The 23,343-nt window shown below is 42.4% G+C and overlaps 1 protein-coding gene across 1 annotated transcript in view; it reads right to left on the reverse strand.

Moving 5' to 3' along the window:
- st18 (ST18 C2H2C-type zinc finger transcription factor) overlaps window positions 1-23,343 on the reverse strand; it is a 156,932-nt gene that overhangs the window by 61,838 nt on the left and 71,751 nt on the right. Inside the window, exon 6 of the mRNA XM_078398541.1 lies at window positions 4,247-4,440. Within this exon, the coding sequence (XP_078254667.1) occupies window positions 4,247-4,440 (194 nt within the window). The remainder of the gene's footprint in view (window positions 1-4,246; window positions 4,441-23,343) is intronic.

The following is a 23,343-nucleotide window of genomic DNA, read 5'->3' on the forward strand; positions in this document are numbered from 1 at the left end:
TGTGCTCAAAACGTTTGAGGGATTGTGTTAAGGTAAATTGGGAACGATCGATTGGTGATGGTCAGTGGGTGGGTAGGAACACAGATGCAAGAACCAAAGAAAACATATTTGCACAGGGGGGCATTGGAACCATGTTGAAGCAAAATCACACCTAGCTTTTAAAGGTAAATATATTGGTATTTGTTAAAAACAAAGTTAAACTTCCACAACATTGTTGATGAGAAGTGAACACTAAATTGATCTGTGTTGGCCACGATGACAAGTGTAGCCTAACTGTATATTTCTCTGTTCCACTCCAAAGCAGATGACTACATGGTAGTGAGAATAGGTGATGTCCAATAGTCATGGAGACACTGCAGATGCTGGAATCCTGTGTAGAACACTAAATGCTGGAGTAACTCAGCAGGTCTGGCAGCATCTTTGGAGGATGTGGATAGGTGCCATTTTGAGTCGGGACCCTTCTTTAGACCCAAAACAACCTGCGCCTTCTCTCTTCCTGGCCCCACCACAATCCGACTAAGGGTCCCAACCCGAAACGTCAACTATCCATGTCCTCCAACGCGACCTGACCTGTTGAGTTACTCCAGCACTTTGTGTCCAATATTCCTGCACGGATTACAAAGCAGTGACCAATGACAGATTTCCCTCTCAATTAATCATTTTTAGATGAAGAGGAATGAGAGACCCATGGATACATGTTGGGCTCATTTAATAAAATATACAGTGCATTCAGAAAGTATTGAGACCCCTTCACTTTTTCCACATTTTGCTACGTTACAGCCTTATTTTAAAATGGATTAAATTATTATTTTTTTTAATCATCAATCTACACACAATACCCCATAATAAAAAAGCGAAAACAGGTGTTTAGAAAATTTTGCAAAGTAATTAAAAAGAAATAACTGAAATGTCACATTTACATGAGTATTCAGACCCTTTACTCAGTACTTTGTTGAGGTGCCTTTGACAGCAATTACAGCCTCAAGTCTTCTTGGGTATGACGCTACAAGCTTGGCTCACATGTATTTGGGTAATTTCTCCCATTCTTCTCTGCAGATCCTCTCAAGCTCTGTCAGGTTGGATGGGGAGTGTCGATGCACAGCTATTTTCAGGTCCCTCCAGGGATGTTCGATTGGATTCAAGTCCGGGCTCTGAATGGGCCACTCAAGGACATTCACAGACTTGTCTCGAAGCCACTCCTGCGTTGTCTTGACTGTGTGCTTAGGGTCATTGACCTGTGTGAAGATGAACCTCCGCCCCAGTCTGAGGTCCAGAACGCTCCGGAGCAGGTTTTCATCAAGGATCTCTCTGTACTTTGCTCTGTTCATCTTTCCCTCAATCCTGACTAGTCTTCCAGTTCCTGCCGCTGAAAAAACATCCCCACAGCATGATGTTGCCACCACCATGTTTCACCGTGGGTATGGTATTGGCCAGGTGATGAGTGGTGCCGCTTGGCATTCAGGCCAAAGAGTTCAATCTTGGTTTCATCAGACCAGAGAATCTTGTTTCTCAAGGTCTGAGAGTCCGTTAGGTGCCTTTTGGCAAACTCCAAGCGGGCTGTCATGTGCCTTTTACTGAGGAATGGCTTCCGTCTGGCCACTCTACCATAAAGGCCTGATTGGTGGAATGCTGCAGATATAGTTGTCCTTCTGGAAGGTTCTCCCATCTTCACAGATGAACTCTGGAGCTTTGTCAGAGTGACCATCGGGTTCTTGGTCACCTCCCTGACCAAGGCTCTTCTCCCCCGATTGCTCGGGCGGCCAGCTCTACGAAGAGTTCTGGTGGTTCCAAAGTTCTTCCATTTAAGGATGACGGAGGCCACTGTACTCTTTGGGACCTGCAATGCTGCAGAAATTGTTTTATACCCTTCCCCAAATCTGTGTCTCAACACAATCCTGTCTCGAAGGTCTACGGACAATTCCTTTGTCTTCATGGCTTGGTTTTTGCTGTAACATGCACTGTCAACTGTGGGACCTTATATAGACAGGTGTGTGCCTTTCCAAATCATGTCCAATGAATTTAATTTACCACTGATAGACTCCAATCAAGTTGTAGAAACATCTCAAGGATAATCAATGGAAACAGGATGAACGTATGCTCAATTTTGAGTGTCATAGCAAAGAGTCTGAATACTTATGTAAATGTGATATTTCAGTTATTTCTTTTTAATTATTTTGCAAAAATTTCGAAACACTTGTTTTCGCTTTTTTATTATGGGGTATTGTGTGTAGATTGATGATTAAAAAAAAAGAATTTAATCCATTTTAAAATGAGGCTGTAACGTAGCAAAATGTGGAAAAGGTGAAGGGGTCTGAATACTTTCTGAATGCACTGTATTTGGGATGCAGTGTTGGTTAGCACCTTAAATTTCTTCTTCATTGAGCAGCCAGGTGATGTGAAACTAAAGTGTTATTAACTAAAGCATTTTCCAGCTGGAATGGTGCATATAGAGCATCATAAATTTATGTGGGCACAACTGTTTAGGAATTTTAAAGACATATTAAGTAATTGGCTTGCTGTGGACAACAAACCTTTTGTTCAGAGACTCTCACCTCCCACACATGTCCACTGGAAAATGTTGCTTTACAGGAGGCTGATGGTATGTTCGGAGAGAGAGGCTTAAAAGCAGGAGTGAGGTCAGTGAAATGGAGCTAGGACTGTACATTGCTAAGGGACAAGGACTGGCTGAAAGAGATGTTGGGAGGTAACTTTGGTAGTGTAGGGGTAGGTTTGCTGGTCATGGAACAGAATTAGTTGTCTAAATGAGTGATGTTTGTAGTCAGGTGTGAAGGCAATGCTTGGCAGGGTGATCAGTGGAAAGGCATGTGATGTGATGGAGACTGTAGTTGGGCAGTGTTATTGATTCAGATGGGGCGGTAGTTGGGTGCGTTGTCAGCTCAGCAGAGCAGTAAATGTTCGAGAGGTGTTTGGATCAAGCAAGAATTTGGAGATTATGGGGTGATGGTATCAACACTGTGGTGGAAGAGTGAGGGTGTGGGGATCTAGGTAAGTGTCTATCTTAAAGGGGACCAATCTGAGAAAGGTCCCCAGCATCGGTCGATGTCATGTTTGAGGCAAATTCCATTTAAGTGATGCTGTGGCCTCGGAGTGGCATGGGAATGCGGGTCACACATGCACAACTGAACGTTATGGGAATGGGTATCTGTTCATGTATTATACACTGCACAGGCCAGGGGACCCTGTACATTAACACATACGATAAAAAGAAAACACAGGAAAAAAAATGTGGATTTTGTGGTAACCAATAATCCCCAAGTTTCAAACACATTTAATTTGTCACAGAGATTGAATTATATAGCGCATTAAAATTTAGTGTTGTCTGAGCCAATTTCCAGTTAGCAAGCATTCAATATGTGAAAATTTTAAAAAAACGAAGGGAAATGGAATATGTTGCAAAAATGTGCCAAAGATACGTCAAAATATAAAATGTAACAGTTCAGAAAAGTATCCAGATGCATTGTAGGCAGCTAGCACAGATATGTGGAACAAAATGACTTCCTATTATGCAGAAAAGTAAATGACCTTTACCGTTATTAGATTTAATTAAAACAAACTAGCACGAAACTCAAAGGTGAGTTTAAAATATTTCCTGCAGTTCATCTTTTCTTAACCATCACTTGCCTTAAAAATAGATATTGAATGTGGATTGGAATCATTTTATGTGTCATACATATTATAGAAATTAAAAATCAAGTAATCAAACTTCAGTGTTTTTAAATATTGGCTGTGAACACAAAATAAATGCAGATGTAACTGTGTGGAATCAGGCAAACACGATGCAAATATATCAATGTGATTAAAAATTAGCACAAAAATGTAACAGTACATATAAATGAAAAAAAGAGCAGAATTATATATGGTAGTGCATGATTCATTGAATTGTTTTTCAATCTACTACTTTGGCCATTTCTGGATATTACTAATGGAATGATTGTACCTGGTAAAAGCACTAGAAAACAACAATTACCACCGTTGCTGAGTTACATAGCTCTGATATATCCCAATTAGTCACAGATTACTGGACATGATGAAAATGCCCGTTTACATAACAATGTCTTTTTTTATTACCATGCTGGAAAACATCATTGAAACGAGTCGTACGTCATTGGACATTGTTATAATTATAATGATGCACTAAAACGTCCATTCGGACTTGCTATCTGTTTAAAGAATAGTTCCAAAAAAACTCTTGGTCTTTAATACATGGATTTTTTATCCGTATTACCTAATAAGTGTCTGTGGTTTTCCGTATTATCCGTCTTTCTCAGAGTTTCATCACAGTCTTTACCCTCTTTGCTTTCTTCTTCACAATCCTTGCTGGGACTGTAGTGACGTGGTTTCATCAGGAGGGATTTTCGTTTGTTTACTGAAGTTCCCAATTCCTGCTCTTGTACCTTTCTCCTTTTTGCCGCAGGACAGCTAGAAGAGATTTAAGAGGAGGAAACATAGAAGAATTAAACATATTTTTATTTGTGCGTTTTGAATAGTAATGTCCAAATGAAGCCTACTTCTGTTCATACAGACTAATTCATAATGGCAGGGATATACTAGGGATAAACTAGGATATACAATAGTGCAAACATAGTAAAATTCAAGAGTCAAGAGTGTTTAATTGTCAGATGTACCAGCAACAGAACAATGAAATACTTGCTTGCTACATTAATGCAATATCACAAAGAGACATATAATAATCAATAATACGATAAATTATTAACAGTAAAGCTGAATAAACATAATAATGCAAAAGCAAAGTCCAAGGTAGTGTGACCAAAACCATAGTCTGTAGAAGATCATAAATGCTGAATTAGAGGCTAGTGTTCAAGAGCATGATGGTTGCTGAGAAGAAGTGTTCTTGAACCCAGTGGTCGCAGTTTTCAGGGTTCTGTACTTTCTTCCCAATGGCAGTCGTGAGGGGAGAGCCTGGCCAGGGTGGTGTGGGTCTTTGATGACATTTGCTGCCGTTTGGAGGCTGTGCCACCTACAGGTTCCATCGATGGCGGGAAGGTCAGTACCTGCCAGCCAGTACGATGGGCCGAGCGAGCAATGACTCCCACGCTCTGTAATCTCCCTTGCTCCTGGGCACACGTTGCCAAACCAGGTAGTGATGCAACCCATCAGCATGCTCTACCATGCAGCTGTAGAAGTTTGATAGCTCTTTCTTTGACGTATCAAATCTCCTCAATCATCTAATGAAGTAGAGCTTTCTTTGTGATTGCGTCAAAGTACTGGACCCAGGCCACTCCAATGGTGAATTTCTCAGTCGTTTAAGATATCTATTTTCACATATTAAGATGACAAAGTGAGGTAGTGGAGGGTTTCAAGGCCTTTGTTATCAATATCCTAGCATAAGCAAAATTAACTAATCGCTTCTTGATTTTAATCTTTCTAAACTTTTGGTTTTATGGCTGTGCTGACAAGGCCAGTAATTATCACCCATTTGTAATTGCCTTTGAGAAGGTGTTGGAGAGCGACCATCTTGAACCACTATAGTGTTTGTGGTGAAGTTACTTCACTATGCATCAGTTCTGAAACACTCAAGTTACTTAAAAGGAATATACTTGTTAACAATGGTCATAATAACCATGAATTATTCACCGTTACTTCGTGGTTTTTTAAAGTTTATAGTTTAGTTTAGAGATACAGTGCGGGAATTGGCCCTTTGGCTCACCGTGTCTGCACCGGCCAGCAATCCCCGCACACTAGCACTATCCTACACACACCAGGGATGATTTACATTTATACCAAGCCAATTAACCTACAAACCTCTATGTCTTTGGAGTGTGGAGAAAACCGACACAGATCACGGGGAGAACGTACAAACTCCGTACCGACAGCACCTCCTCCAACCTCATCTATTGCATCCGCTGCTCTAGATGTCAACTTATTTATATCGGCGAAACCAAGCGCAGGCTCGGCGATCGCTTTGCTGAACACCTGCGCTCGGTCCGCATTAACGCAACTGATCTCCCGGTGGCCCAGCACTTTAACTCCCCCTCCCATTCCCAGTCTGACCTCTCTGTCATGGGCCTCCTCCAGTGCCATAGTGAGGCTCGCCGGAAATTGGAGGAGCAGCACCTCATATTTCGCCTGGGCAGTTTGCGGCCCGGTGGTATGAACGTCGACTTCTCCAACTTCAGATAGCTCCTCTGTCCCTCCCTTCCCCTCCTCCTTCCCAGATCTCCCTCTCTCTTCCTGTCTCCACCTATATCCTTCCTTTGTCCCACCCCCGACATCAGTCTGAAGAAGGGTCTCGACCCGAAACGCCACCCATTCCTTCTCTCCCGAGATGCTGCCTGACCTGCTGAGTTACTCCAGCATTTTGTGAATAAATAGCCGGGATCAAACCTGGGTCTCTGGTCCTGTAAGGCAGCAACTCTACTGCTGCTCCTCCCTGAGAGTACATTCCCAGTTACTGGGCATTTGGTACATCTAGTTTCAGGATTAGTTTATTGATTCAGACCAGAGTCCTGATGCAAGATCTTGATGTGTCCTGATCCCACAGATACTGTTTGATCTATTGAGTTCCTCCAGCACTGTATAATTAGCTCTTGAACTCACTTACTTAGCATTTCAGACTAGACCAAAGCAGTACTCAGAGAGCAAAGGATAAATGGACATTGCCAGTACTCCTTAAAGCAAAGTCACATTAAAGCACCGTTTTTAAATGTTAATTCTCACTCCATGTGCAATATTCTATTGCACTCTTCATTTCACCCCACCGAGCAGGCCATGTAAATGCAATCAAAAGATCATGCGTGCCATAGTGGGACAGATGTCACACTCCAAAGACGTACAGGTTTGTAGGTTAATTGGCTTGGTATAATTGTAGATTATCTCTAGATTATCCCATCAAAATGATAACAGGCAGCCTTGGAAGCCTATCCTCCCTAGTCAAACCGCATGTCAAAAACCTTGGTGTGATATTCGACTCCGCTTTTAAGTTTGACAAGCAAGTCAACTCTGTGGTAAAAGCCAGTTTCTTCCAGCTTCGTACTATAGCTAAAATCAAATCATTCCTCCAATTTGACGACCTAGAAAAAATCATCCACGCATTCATTTCCTCCCGCCTAGACTACAGCAACTCCCTATGCACTGGGATCAGCCAATCATCCCTGTCCCGCCTGCAATTGGTCCAGAACGCCGCAGCGAGACTCCTGACGGGTACCCGTAAAAGGGACCACATCACCCCGATTCTGGCCTCTCTCCACTGGCTCCCAGTACGGTACAGAATCAACTTCAAGCTGCTCCTATTCACATACAAAGCCCTAAATGGGCTTGCCCCCCCCATATCAAAAATCTTCTAACCCACCACTCTACCTCCAGGTCCCTCAGATCGGCCGACTTGGGGCTACTGACTATCCCGCGGTCTAGGTTTAAGCTCAGGTGTGAACGCGCTTTTGCTGTTGCAGCACCTAGACTGGAACAGCATCCCTCTCCCCATCAGAACTGCCCACTCCATCGACTCCTTTAAGTCCAGGCTCAAAACCTATTTCTATTCCCTAGCGTTTGAGGCCCACTGAGGGGGCGCTGTAAACTGTAACTGTTTATGTATGTGTTGGTAGGTTTGTGTGCTATTGTATGTTCTTTTTTAGTACCTGCACTGATGTACAGTACTTTGGTCAACATGGGTTGTGTTTAAATGTGCTATACAAATAAAAGTGACTTGACTTGGCTTGACTAGTATGTGTTAGGATCGTGTTACTGTATGGAGATCGCTGGTCGGCGTGGACTTGGTGGGCGGAAAGGCCTGTTTCCACACTGTATCTCTAAACTAAACAAAGATGTCCTACAGCCATTATGATTACTATTAGCACTCCAGAGATGACAGTTTTGTCAGGGAACAAGAGGTGGCCGGATACCTCTACTCTTCTGGTGCCTGCACCTGATTGAATTTGAAGAGATTGTTGGAATTTAAATTGCATGCAAATTAAATCTGCAACGGCAGATTGCACATATTTCCTCTAATAAAATTTGGTGCAGATCTTGGCCAGTCTCCTGTCGCTTCTTGAATTATCGTTTAGGTCTTTTTGAGCTTAAACTGACAGCTATTAATAAGAAGAGAGTTTCTGTTTTACTCCATAAATAAAGATTGGTTGTGCTATATCAGAATTCACAACTGAGTGCCATTGGGTCTCATTCATTTTGTGACAGGAGCAATGTTCACTAAAAGTCACCTCAATTTATTTGAATGGTTCTATTTGGGCAGAAAAGAACTAACAAACGCAAGCTGCCATGGTGACATGGAAATAAGGACTACCTGCCACAGACCAGCAGTCCCTGCTCTTGTCTATATGAAATCATTCTGGCCAATTAGAGCTCATAGGGCTAGCAGAATCAAGGGATATGGGAAGAAGGCAGGCTCGGGTTACTGATTGTGGATGATCAGCCATGAAAACAATGAAGTGCCAAATGGCCTCCTCCTGCACCTATTTTCTACATATTCATGTATCTTCTATGATTATGAATAAAAACATGCCTTTACATCAAACAAGCACGGTACACTCTTGCTGCTCTCTCATTCTTCACAAACAAACCTGAAGCTGAGGGCCAGTGAAAACCTGGAGTTTCTAATTTCAAGTCTCCCTGCATCATCATGTGTGCATGGTACTTATCAAGGTTATTTAAGTTACGTGCATGAGGGATTATAAAACCTGCCCTCGCATATTATCTGCAAGACTCCTTGATCACATGGGATGGTTGTGTATTGGATGTGCAGTCATACCCAATCAGTATGAGAATAAGGTGGGCTCCTGTGGACCTGTTGACAAGATAAGTCAGAGATGGAAGTGTCTGGGTCCATGGCTACACTGATGCCAATGGGTCTTCAGGGCCACAAGCCATCATTAACCTTCAGGAATGTTATGAAGGAGGGAGGAGCAATATAGCTTCTTTGAATCCAGATCAATATAGCTTCTTTGAATCCAGATCAATAAGCTAAATGTTAAGGCCATAAGAACATTAGGAATAGGAACATGCCTACTTTTTGAGCATGTTCGGCCATTCAATGGGATCATAACTAATCCGAACACAAAGTGTTGGAGTAACGGAGAGCGGCACGGTGGCACAGCAGTAGAGTTGGTGCCTTACAGCATCAGAGACCTGGGTTCGATCTTAACTATGTGTGCCATTTGTGTGCGGTTTGTATGTTCTCCCCGTGACCACATGGTTGTTAGAAGTTACTTAACATTGGAGGATTCAATGTTCATACCATTGAGTTGTAAGCTACCCAAGCTACCTAAGGTGTTGTTCTTCCAATTTTCACTCTGGCAATGGAGGAAGCCCAGGGCAATAAGGTCAGTAAGGCAATGAGAATGGGGAATGGCAACTGACCTTCCTAATTTCCATTCTCTAGCACTCTCTCTTACTAACTAGAAATTAGTAAATCTCACCCATAACTATATGCAAAGTCTCTGCTTCACGACTCTCTGTGAAAGGAGGTGAAAAGACTCACAACCTTCCAAAGCAACAGAAGGAAATCGCAGCAAGTGATGCCCACTCGGCCCACCAAGTCTGCCCTACCATGGTCCAGCCGACATACTCCTTCAGCCCAATGCGTCCATGCCCACCAAAATGCCCCATCTTCCCAAGTCCATTTTCCCGCATTTGGTCCATATGTCTTCCAAACCTTTCCTATCTATAGTATGCATCAGTGCTTTTAAATGATTTTATTCTACCTGCCTCAACTACCTTCTCTGGCAGCTCATTTAATAGATTCACCACCTTCTGAGTGAAAAAGCTGCCCCTCAGGTTCCCATTAAATCTTTCTCCTCTCACCTTAAAGCTATGTGCTCTGGTTCTTGATTCCCATACCCTGGGTAAAATACCCTATCAATTCCCCCACTCGTGATTTTTAACACCTCCGTAAGATCACCCCATAATTTCCTGTGCCAAGGAATAAAGTACAAGCTTGCCAATCTCTCCCCACAGCTCAGGCCCTCAGGTCCTGAAAACATCCTCTATTGCCTTCCCCCCTTTTTGAGTAGGGGAGTCATACTGCTAGATTTCCCATCCTCTGGCTCTGCTGCAGAATCTATGGGTATCTGGAAGATTACAATCAAAGCTTTCACTAGTTCGGGATCCAAACCTTTGAAAGCAAACCTTCTGAGTCACTGGACTTATCATCGAGAAGCCCCATTAGTTTAGCAAGACTTATAACAGCATTGTTCGGAGCACACAAAGAGGGACAATAATTAACAACCACTCAAGATTTCTACTGCAAATTATTTCGTCTTTTTCTGGAATTTTGCCTTGCACAAATTTGTATCGCAATTCAATCTAACGCATTGTCCGCACCTCATAAGGTCTTCACTGGCTGGGATATACTAATAAAGCCATGAGAGATGCTGTATAAATGGAATGTTTTCTTTAGGTACATGGTTAAAATGACATTGGTTGAAGGATAAGTTTAGTTTAGTTTAGTTTAGTATAGAGATACAGCGTGGAAACAGGCCCTTAAGCCCACCGAGTCCGCATCGACCAGCGATCCTCGCACACTAACACTATCCTATACGCACTAGGGACAATTTACACATACACCAAGTCAATTAACCTACATATCTGTGCGTCTTTGGAGTGTGGGAGGAAACAAGAGATCTATGCCATAAGTATTGACCAAAATACCACTCTTGTCATCTTTGAATAATGCCATGGAATCTCTTAGGCCCATTTTAGAGGACAGGAGGGCCCAGATTTACGTTTTAATTCAAATGATGCATCCTGACAGTGCAGCGCTCCTTTAATAACATACTGATCAGATCTTGTAAGGCAATCTCCTTCCACTTAAAAATTAGTCTTACTTAAAATGTTGTGACAGCCCCTGAGACTAAAGCACCTTTCACAATGCATGGAGTTGGAGTGGTGTAATACTAATAAAACAGTTCAATAATTATCAGGAAGGAAAACGGCAATTGACAATACGTTTGACCTTCTTGAAGAACATTGCTTATTGTATTTTTCATGGTGACTTATTAGGTCTTATGGATTGCAGTTGTTACAAACTTTCCTTTTAAATAGATCCCCAAGATACAACTGATCCTTTAAAAAAGCCAAATTGAAATTGTCCAAATTATTTGATTGAGATGCTTTACCTGGATAACAAGGACATATCCATCTACGTTAAGAATCATATTTATCGATTATAGCTCTGCTTTCGATAATTTCAACCAAATCTATCTCGAAACTCCTGGATCCAGGATTCAGCAACCTACTCTGAAATGGGATTCACAATTTCCTGCCCCACAGACAGTCATTAGTAAGGATGGGCAACCACACTCCTCTATGATAATTCTCAACACCCTTGGACCGCATGGCCAGTACACAACTCACTATATTCTATACAATCACAAGTGTGCAGTCAAAGTCGGCTCTAACTCCATTTACATGTTTGCAGATGACACCTATAGTGGGCTGGAACTCGAACAATGATGAAATGGAGTACAATGATGAAGGAGATGGAGAGGTTAGCAGCATAGTATCAAGTCAACAACCTCGTTTTGTCAATGTCAGTAAAATGAAGGAGCTAGTCATTGACTTCAGGATTCAGAATGGAGTACACATCCCTGTCTGTGCTGATTGTCAAGAATTTTGAGTTACTACCATCAACTGGTCCTTCCATTTTGACACTATAGTTAAGAATGCACACCAACTTCTCAACTTCATCAGAAGACTAAGGAAATTCAGTATGACTCCAATGACTCCACTCAGCTTTACCTCCCCCTGAAACCCAACAACCAGTCAAATTTAAACAGCCTCTTACACTGCCTTGAGGACATAAAATGTTGGATGGCACAGAACTTCCTCCAATTAAATGAGAGCAAGTCTGAGGTCATCCTATTCGGCCCCCCCGACTCCATCAAATTGATAACAGGCAGTCTTGGAAGTCTATCCTGCCTAGTCAAACCGCATGTCAAAAACCTCGGCATGATATTTGACTCTGCATTAAAATTTGATAAGCAAGTCAACGCTGTGGTAAAAGCCAGCTTCTTCCAACTTCGAACCATAGCTAAAATCAAACCTTTCCTCCAATTCGACGACACAGAAAAAATAATTCACGCTTTCATTTCCTCCCGCCTAGACTACTGCAACTCCCTATACACTGGGATCAGCCAATCTTCCCTGTCCCGCCTGCAACTGGTCCAAAACGCCGCAGCGAGACTCCTGACGGGTACCCGTAAAAGGGACCACATCACCCCGATTCTGGCCTCTCTCCACTGGCTCCCTGTACGGTACAGAATCAACTTCAAGCTCCTCCTATTCACGTATAAAGCCCTAAATGGACACTCCCCCCCCTACATCAAAAATCTTCTAACCCCCCTCTCTAACTCCAGGTCCCTCAGGTCAGCCGACTTGGGGCTACTCACTATCCCGCGGTTTAGGCTTAAGCTCAGGGGTGACCGCGCTTTTGCGGTTGCAGCTCCTAGACTGTGGAACAGCATCCCTCTCCCCATCAGAACTGCCCCCTCCATCGACTCCTTTAAGTCCAGGCTCAAAACCTATTTCTACTCCCTAGCGTTTGAGGCTCATTGAGGAGGCGCTGTGAACTGTTTGCGTGCTACTGTATGTTTCATTTTTTTCCCATTGGAACCTAATCAGATGTACAGCACTTTGGTCAACGTGGGTTGTTTTTAAATGTGCTATACAAATAAAATTGACTTGACTTGACTTGACTCTTACGAATTTCTACAGATACACTATAGAAGGCAACCTAATGGGTGAATCATAGTCTGATATGGCAATTGCTCTCCCCAAGACCACAAAAAATGGCAGAATGGTGTGAACATAGCCCAGACTATCGCACAAACCAGTCTAACCCTTTCTTAATGGACATGGATATGTCCTTGTCATCTAGATGTTCCAACAATGAGTGTTGGGCCAAGAAAATGGCTTCTATCGACCCCCTCTGCACCACACTTCTTCAAGAAAGCATCCAAAATAACCAAGGACCACTCACACCCAGGTTATTTTCTTCAGTGTATGTGGATTGGTGGGAAAATGGATTTGAATTAGGTCCATAGTGATCTTGTGGAATTTTTGGTGCAAGTTGAAAAAATAACGGGACCCACATCGGCTTTGTTCTTCTATTACTAATGGATAATTTTGGTGTTTAGTTCTGCTGCAAGCACGATGATTTTAAAACCAGCTGAAAAATGTTGCAGAACTCAACATGTGTTAAATGGAATTCGCACTTCAAATATCAGTATCTTTTTCAGCTGTTGCTGTTGCTGTTTTCATGGTAAGTGCTGAAAAGAAAGAATGCACTCAAATGTAAACCTGCAGCCATGTGTTTAAATTTCACAAATTGTATAATTTTCCACACAACAACTAATAATTAAAACCATTATTTATTTTTAATCAACAGTAAGTAAGGGTGGATCAAAACATTTGTGCATCAGCAAAAAATAATCAATATTTTTGGATGCAATGGTATGAATAATTTATTATTTTCAGATTGCCTTTAAGACAACAAAAAAATGTTACAGTATGTATTGCAATTTCAATTTTATGAGTTATTTTAGCAGGACAAAGGTTTTTTTAATATGGAAACATGGAAATGTTGGCCTATATCTTTGCTGGCTGCAGTTGAAATTGCTGGCGGGAACCATTGGCATTCAGTCATTCCATGCGGCTAGATGCTGGGCTTACAAAGACCTTGTGTAAGGTCACACCTGACCAAGCAACAGATGCCACCACGTCTGTCAGTTTGCTCCATTACTGGACTCCACGTGGAGGCCAAGGCAGATGTCAGTCTCACTGGAATTCCCTGGCATTACCCTGGAGAACCTACCTCTCGGACGATATCTCAAGTCAGATTTTGTGTGGGATAGCAAAATCCATTCAGTTCAAATGCTATGTATTACTTCATTTTAATGCTTTCATTAAGTTACGAGTACCTTCACCTGCATTTGGCTTTTTAAATAATTTCTATTTCAATCAATTATTTTCATAATTTGCTTCATTCTCAAGCATATCATAGTACTAAAGATCTTAAAACTATAAAATTAGGCATCACGGGCTTTGACCAAGGCCAAGGTTTACTTAAGGATTAGTCCTTGCTACAGCCTTGTTAGAAACATCGAAAAATAGAAAATAGGTCCAGGTGTTGGCCATTCGGCCCTTCACACCAGTACCGTCATTCAATATAGTCACGGCTGATCATCCGTTAGCCCTACAACGAGCTACAGGCAAGTCTCGGCGATTGCCCCTGCACATCCTGATCAGAGTGGTCAGAGAAGCCCCCCTCTACTTTGAGTCTGAAGAAGGGTCCCGACCGGAAATGTCACCCATCCTTTTTCTCCTGAGATGCTGCCTAACCCACTGGGTTCTGCATGGTCTAGCCCTCAGAACACACAATTTTGTGAGTGCGTTATCAGGGAAGTGAAGGCGGGTAAACCATCAAACGAGCTGACCAGAGTCGCAGCAGAGCATGCCCCACATACTGTTTCTCCAACATGCTTTCAGTAATTATTGATAACAAATCCATATTTAGCTAAAACATGAAAAAATAAAGTATGGCCATATCCTGAAACTCTTACAAATTCAGAATCCAATTCAAAATGTTTAAATTTCATATTCAGAAATTAAACGTTATCACATTCTAATACTTAGTTGCATGGTGATAGCGATATGATTTTAACATAATTGTTTATTATTGGTCATTTAAAACATATTGCTTTGACAACACACAGGTGAAAACAGTTGACACTTTCATGTACTTGGGCAGTGTGATGGCTCGCTGGATAAGGAAATATCGACCAGAATCAGCTAGGCCAGTCAAGCCCTTGGTTGACTCTGAGTTGGAGTGTGAAACCACCAAAACATCAAGCTGCCAACTAGGCTGAAAGTCTACAAAGTTGTAGTACTCTCCAGCTTGCTGTATGGATGTGAAACATGGACCTTGTACAAGAAACACATCCGCCAGCTTGCAAAATTCCACATGTGCACCCTGCAGCCCATCATGAGCATTTGTTGGCAAGATAGGGTGACCAATGTGGAAGTGCTGGACCGGTCTGGCTTCTCAAGCATCGAAGCAATGATCATAAAGGCCCAGCTTCGATGGACAGGCAGTGTGATCCGGATGGATGAATCCCACATGCCTCGTCAACTCCTGAACGGTGTTCCGTCACAGGGTCAAAGGAACCCAGGGTGCCCACAGAAATGGTTCAGACTGCATCAAGGACCACCTCCAGCACACAAAAGAACTGGAAACCCGTGCCCGTGACAGGACTGGTCGGCCTACAACCACTAGGAAAGCGGTCAGCAGTTTCGAAGACAATTGCCGAAGCCGACTTGTTAGTGCCAGAGACAGGAAGAAGGCTGTAGTCCTGAATCCTCCCACAGCTGTCTTCATGTGCCCCCACTGCTCCCACGTGTGTGGCTCACGCATTGGTCTCGTGAGCCACACTCGATCCCACAAGACATGAGACTGCGCAACCATGTTATCATTGTCTCCTATGGGCCACCACCATAAAACATATTGTAGCAAACGTCTGAGGAAGGGTCTCGACCCGAAACATCACCCATTCCTTCTCTCCAGAGATGCTGCCTGTCCCGCTGAGTTACTCCAGCATTTTCTGTCTACCTTTGTAGCAAACATTGTTCAGTCAAAGAGTGCCTCTCTTTCTACCTCATAATGCCTATGTTGATGTCGTATGCAAGTCAGTAATAAATAAACCCTTTTGTGATCAAAGTCTTTTGTGGTGCACCGCTTTAACTGATATCACAACAACAGTTTCTCTGAGTCACGCAAGCAACAGAGGGCACAGAAATGATAACACTTCCCACTGGCAATTTCACTACTCACATATCGACAGATGCCAGTCCTTGAAGACAGTGGGAAATCATTGATCTCACTTAAAATTACAGGAAAAGTGTAAATTACAATAAAACATTCCAAAAAACTTCGCAAGTTGGGAATATTAAATGTTGCTAAATTTTGCAAAGCTCCAATTTTGATTTCAACTTATCTTCAAGACATTAAAAGCATAGGATAACCTATTTAATTTCAGGAGCAACTTTAATTTCAAGACGTTGAAAAGTATTTGCATCTTTGGGGATTCCTCAGTTTTGTTTGTGGAGAAAGATGTGCACCATGTAGCTGTAGGAAAATTATATTTGTGTCTGAGAATACATTGAGAATCTATCACATTTCTAACCAAAAATAGGGGCATATTGCAGTTAGTCGGGTAATTTGCAAAGCAGTTAATTTAATTTTCACACAGAATTAAAAGTGCCATTTATTCAGAGCTGCTGACCATGAAACCAAAAGATACTGATCTAAATTCTTGATTAACAAAGGGTCATTCAGGGAGGATGACAGATATATAAAATGGTGGGCTCATCGCGGGCCATCATGGGCACAGCCCTCCCCACTGTCAAAGGCATCTACCTGAGGTGGTGCCTGAAGAAAGCAGCATCTATCATCAAGACCACCTGGGCCATGCCCTCTTCCAAGCCTAAAATCCCACACCACTAGATTCAGGAACTGTTACTTTCCTGTAGCTGTCAGGTCGCTGAACAGACCCGCATGACCCTATTAACACCTCAAAACCCTATTGACCACCTATCGATAGATACAAAGTGCTCGAGTAACTCAGCGGGTCGGGCAGCATCTCTGGAGAAAAAAGGATGGGTGACGTTTTGATTCGGGATCCCTCTTCAGCCTGAAGAGGGGTCCTGACCCAAAACATCACCCATCCTTTTTTCTCCAGAGATGCTGCCTGCTGCGCTGAGTTACTCCAGCACTTTGTGTCCATGTTTGGTATAAACCAGCATCTGCAGTTCTTTGTTTCTACTATGGACCACCTCTTGTACTACCACGGACTTGTTTTCTTGTTGTGTATTTTTGCACCAATTTCTTGTTTTGTTGCTTAACCATTTTCTTTTCACTGTCTTGTAGAGTTCATGTGTAATTCCTGCCCAATAAATGTATGTTATGTTTTTGTGTGTTGTCTGTGTCTATATGCCTGTAATGCTGATGCAAACATGATTTTCATTGCACCTGCACCTCACCATAGTTGTGCATATAACAATAAACTCAACTTGACTTGATTGTAGTTATGAACTCCATCATCATTTTTATCTTTAGTCTTCGCTCTTATCAGATTACTGCAGCCCTCTCATAAACTAGGGATTGGTCCTGATCTCCCAATCTACCTTATTGCGGACCTTGCGCTTTTTAAATCTGCAGTTTTGCTGTAACTGTAGCATCTCTCTACGGTTGTAATGCTATAGTACTGTAACGGTGCACTGTGGGGTACTTTTCTCTTGGCACTACAGGTTGTACTTATGTATGGCTTGATTGGAGTTATGTATAGTATGATTTGATGGGATAGGACGCAACAAACTTTTTCCCAGTAGACATGACAATAATAAATCATTACCAACATCTTAATGAATTGTTTGATGGTCTGATTCACATTTGTGAATTCCAAAGACAGCACGTCACAGTTACTACACATGCTGTGAATGAATCAACGGAGATTTGTCCCACAATTTTCAGCCTCTCAATGATTCATTTCGATATTCTTTCTTGTCTAATGGGGAAATGGATCGTGTTGCTTAAAAAATGGTAAATTCAACTGTTTTAGTGTCCTAAAGAATGATGAAAATATTGTTATTGCTTCAAGCTTGGCTTCAGAGAGGAAAGATCTTATTTTGGCATATTAACCGCAGATCTTCCAATTTCTAATATTTCTTGGTGAGTTTTACATAGGGAAAATTGGAAGGTAGAGAATCATAAGCAATGGTATCACAAAATGTTGGAGTAACTCAGCACTAGAAGAGAGGGAATGGGTGACGTTTCGGGTCGAGACCCTCTTCAGTCGGAATTATAAGCAACGATACGTTTCTTATGCCCAACAACAAAAGTATTTGTCATTCCGGACCAGTATCATTTCTTAAAGCTGTTGCAATATTTCCTTGTCTTTTCCCTATAAATGATACCAGGATTCACATGATGCGCAGTCATTGTTAAAGGAAAGAGAGCAGGGAGATATGTTCGTCTGCCAGTCAAACAGAAAGACTGTTTTTGCAATGATGCATTTGTTGATGAAGGGACTTGGCACAGATCAGCCAGCTACACTGAAATATCAGGCCAGAACTGCAAAATAAATATAATCTCTCTCACTCACAGAGGTAGTGTGAATGTGGCTGATACTAATGATGGAAGAAAAGGAGAAATGAGCCTTAAATAGTCCACGGGTAGGGGGATCGCATTTGGTTTGAGTCACAGTCCTTTTACAGAGACAGCTGTTACTATTTCCCTCTCCCCCCTCCCCCACTTTATACTTGTCAACTTGCTGAATATGCCCTTCGTTTCTTTTAAGCCAACAAAAGAGATATCAATAAAACATATTAATTTATGTTGTAATGGAGCATACATTTCAATGCTGGGGCAGAGTTTGATGGAATGGTAGTTTGGGGCTGGGTGGAGGTGATTTATTATCATGGTGTATTATAAACTCTGTGTGGAAGCAAAATAGAAATGCTGCAGACCGCTGTTTCTGGCTTCTTGCACCATCCCTCCGTGGAAAAATCAAAGGACGTGCCTGAAGGCCATTGTCCTCCATGCAAATGGTGCTGCGTACAGGTGCCTTTGTCACTAAGATGAGCCTGGGAGCCCTACGAATAGTTCAGTCGAATCCCGATGATTCATCATTCATTAAACTAATGTGGCAGGGGGATGGGAGCTGGAGCAGAGAGACAGAGGGGTGTAAAATGAGGGTAGAAGCAACAGGTAGCAAGGTGAAAAGTAAAAGTGGCAGGTAGACAAATCCAGGGGAAAAATCAAAAAGGGCCACTTTTCAACATGATCGTACAAGGGGTAAGAGAGTTATAAAAACAAGCCTGAAGGCTTTGTGTCTCAATGCAAGGAGTATACGTAAAAAGGTGGATGAATTAAATGTGGAGATAGTTATTAATGATTATGATATAGTTGGGATTACGGAGACATGGCTCCAGGGTGACCAAGGCTGGGAGCTCAACATCCAGGGATATTCTATATTCAGGCGGGATAGACAGAAAGGGAAAGGAGGTGGGGTAGCGTTACTGGTTAGAGAGGAGATTAAAGCAGTGGAAAGGAAGGACATTAGCTTGGAGGAAGTGGAATCGATATGGGTAGAGCTACGAAACACTAAGGGGCAGAAAACGCTAGTGGGAGTTGTGTACAGGCCACCTTACAGCAGTAGGGAGGTTGGGGATGGCATCAAGCAGGAAATTAGAAATGCATGCACTAAAGGCGCAGCAGTTATAATGGGTGACTTCAATCTACATATAGATTGGGTGAACCAAACTGGCAGGGGTGCTGAGGAAGAGGATTTCTTGGAATGTTTGAGAGATGGTTTTCTAAACCAACATGTCGAGGAACCAACGAGAGAACAGGCCATTCTAGACTGGGTATTGAGTAATGAGGAAGGGTTAGTTAGCAGTCTTGTTGTGCGAGGCCCTTTGGGCAAGAGTGATCATAATATGGTAGAGTTCTTCATTAGGATGGAGAGTGACAAAGTCGATACAGAAACAAGTGTTCTGAACTTAAAGAAAGGTAACTTTGAGGGTATGAGGCGTGAATTGTCCAAGATAGACTGGCGATTGATGCTGAAGGGGTTGACGGTGGACATGCAATGGAAGGCATTTAAAGGTCGCATGGATGAACTACAACAAGTGTTAATCCCAGTTTGGCAAAAGAACAAACCAGGAAAGGTAGTGCATCCGTGGCTAACAAGGGAAATCAAGGATAGTATTAAAACAAAAGATGAAGCATACAGATTAGCCAGAAAAAGTAGCATACCAGAAGACTGGGAGAAATTCAGAGTCCAGCAGAGGAGGACAAAGGGCTTAATTAGGAAAGGGAAAATAGATTATGAGGGAAAACTGGCAAGGAACATAAAAACAGACTGCAAAAGCTTTTATAGATATGTCAAGAGAAAAAGATTAGTTAAGGCAAATGTAGGTCCCTTGCAGTCGGAAACAGGTGAATTGATCATAGGGAACAAGGAGATGGCAGACCAATTGAACAAATACTTTGGTTCTGTCTTCACTAAGGAAGACATAAACCGTCTGCCGGAAATAGCGGGGGACCGGGGGTCTAAAGAGATGGAGGAACTGAGGGAAATCCAGGTTAGTCGGGAAGTGGTGTTAGGTAAATTAAATGGATTAAAGGCAGATAAATCCCCAGGGCCAGATAGGCTGCATCCCAGAGTGCTTAAGGAAGTAGCCTCAGAAATAGTGGATGCATTAGTGATAATTTTTCAAAACTCTTTAGATCCTGGAGTAGTTCCTGAGGACTGGAGGGTAGCTAATGTAATCCCACTTTTTAAAAAGGGAGGGAGAGAGAAAACGGGGAATTATAGACCAGTTAGCCTAACATCGGTAGTGGGGAAAATGCTAGAGTCAGTTATTAAAGATGTGATAGCATTACATTTGGAAAGTGGTGAAATCATCGGACAAAGTCAGCATGGATTTACCAAAGGCAAATCATGTCTGACGAATCTTATAGAATTTTTCGAGGATGTAACTAGTAGAGTGGATAAGGGAGAACCAGTCGATGTGTTATATCTGGACTTTCAGAAGGCCTTCGACAAGGTCCCACATAGGAGATTGGTGTACAAACTTAAAGCACACGGTATTGAGGGTTCAGTGTTGAGGTGGATAGAAAATTGGTTGGCGGACAGGAAGCAAAGAGTAGGAATAAACGGGTCCTTTTCGGAATGGCAGGCAGTGACTAGTGGGGTACCGCAAGGCTCAGTGCTGGGACCCCAGTTATTTACAGTGTATATTAATGATTTGGACGAGGGAATTGAATGCAACATCTCTAAGTTTGCGGATGACACGAAGCTGGGTGGCAGTGTTAGCTGCGAGGAGGATGCTAGGAGGCTGCAGAGTGACTTGGATAGATTAGGCGAGTGGGCAAATGCATGGCAGATGCAATATAATGTGGATAAATGTGAGGTTATCCACTTTGGCGGCAAGAACAGGAAAGCAGAGTATTACCTGAATGGTGACCGATTGGGAGAAGGGGAGATGCAACGTGACCTGGGTGTCATGGTGTACCAGTCATTGAAAGCAAGCATGCAGGTGCAGCAGGCAGTGAAGAAAGCGAATGGTATGTTGGCATTCATAGCAAGAGGATTTGAGTTTAGGAGCAGGGAGGTTCTGCTGCAGTTGTACAGGGCCTTGGTGAGACCGCACCTGGAGTATTGTGTGCAGTTTTGGTCTCCTAACCTGAGGAGACGTTCTTGCCTTAGAGGGAGTACAGAGAAGGTTCACCAGATTGATCCCTGGGATGGCGGGACTTACATATGAGGAAAGACTAGATAGACTGGGCTTGTACTCGCTGGAATTTAGAAGACTGAGGGGGGATCTTATAGAAACATATAAAATTCTTAAGGGGTTGGAGAGGCTAGATGCGGGAAGATTGTTCCCGATGTTGGGGGAGTCCAGAACCAGGGGTCACAGCTTAAGGATAAGGGGGAAGTCTTTTAGGACCGAGATGAGAAAACATTTCTTCACACAGAGAGTGGTGAGTCTGTGGAATTCTCTGCCACAGAAGGTAGTTGAGGCCAGTTCATTGGCTATATTTAAGAGGGAGTTAGATGTGGCCCTTTTTGCTAAAGGGATCAGGGGGTATGGAGAGAAGGCAGGTACAGGCTACTGAGCTGAATGATCAGCCATGATCATATTGAATGGCGGTGCAGGCTCGAAGGGCCGAATGGCCTACTCCTGCACCTATTTTCTATGTTTCTATGTTTCTATGTCTATGTCTAAGCCATTATGAAAGCAGTGTAGACATTGAAAGAAAGAAAGTTATAAATAAGGTACATGGCATCTGCAGAAAATATAGGGGATTGTAGCTTTCTATTTTGTTCAATGTTTTCTGATTGATAATCTGTAATTGCATTTGGTAGTACCTACCTTAATTTACATGTCCTATTTACAAACTTTCATTGTATTGCCTTTGACTATTTAATAGTTCAGTTTAGTTTATTATTGTCATGTGTACCAAGGTACAGTGAAAATCTATTTTTTTTTAAACATTGAAAACTGTTGACATAATAGCTTTTATGTTCCTATCGTGAAAAGTGTGCTAATCTCCACGAATAAAACCTTCTTTACTTCTTCCCACAGCATTTTGTTCTCATCGAGATGACAGAGCTCTACATTTTATCAGGATTAATCACGGTTTATTCTGTGCAAACTCAAGACGGGCTCAAAATTCTCCAGCAGTAGTTATAGTTTTAGTTTTAGAGATACAGCACGGAAACAGGGCCTCCAGCCCACCGAGTCCATGCCGACCAGCGATCCCTGCACACTAACACTATTCTACACTCACTAAGGACAATTTACATTTACACCAAGCCAATTAACCTACAAACCTGTATGTCTTTGGAGTGTGGGAGGAAAATGAAGATCTCGGAGAAAACCCACGCAGGTCATGGGGAGACCTACAAACTCCGTACAGACAGCACCCGTAGTCAGGATCGAACATGGGTCTCCGGCGCTGCAAGCACAGTAAAGCAGAAACTCTACCGCTGCGCACCTTGCTGCCTGTACTGAGGAATATACCTCCACTATGAGATCGCTGCAGGCTCTGAGTATTAATACTACTCTGGATGCAATTAACCAAAGTGAAAATGATGCGCGTTAAGTGGACAACGATTATTAGTCACGTTTTTCTATGTTGACAGTGCAAATAATCATTAACACTGGAGAAACATAAAAGTTATTGCCCAAAACGTCACCTGCGTGTGCTACAAGTGTTTTGAAGGCCAGAGATATTATAATTGAGAATGGAAAAGGGTTTAAGCATTTAGTTTTATCATAAAATTCTTTAAGTCTGGAATGAAACCAGAGCTTTGACTATAAATTAATGGGAAGCATCTTTTCAGTTTACAAATTTCTGCTTAATAAAACATTTTCCAGCAATGTAACCCTTCAGTAAACGAAGGAACACCTGCATTTTTCAGGTGGCATCTCCAAACTTGCTGGGAATGCAGGGCAAAAAAATGAGGAATTGCATTAGTCCCTATTTTCCAAATGGGCTCTGAAAAATGTTGCCTATTATCACTACCTGATGCATAGGTTTTCAATATTGCCTATTGATTGCAATTTAATCCGTGCCCACACTAATCCCATGGTACAGACTCTGGTTCAGCATCACAATTGACCTTTTTGAAAAAGCCATAGAATGGAACACAGTCAGATACTGTCAGTGAGCTTGTTTGCATTTGTGCTCTCAGAGAAAAGGGAAGAAGAAACAGGGTTCAGCTCTGCACGAGAATCTCAGAGGCACAGTAACATAAATTAGTTCTAGCACTAAAGGTTAGAACC

This window comes from Rhinoraja longicauda, chromosome 4, assembly GCF_053455715.1.
Source record: "Rhinoraja longicauda isolate Sanriku21f chromosome 4, sRhiLon1.1, whole genome shotgun sequence".
Taxonomy (NCBI): domain Eukaryota; kingdom Metazoa; phylum Chordata; class Chondrichthyes; order Rajiformes; family Arhynchobatidae; genus Rhinoraja; species Rhinoraja longicauda.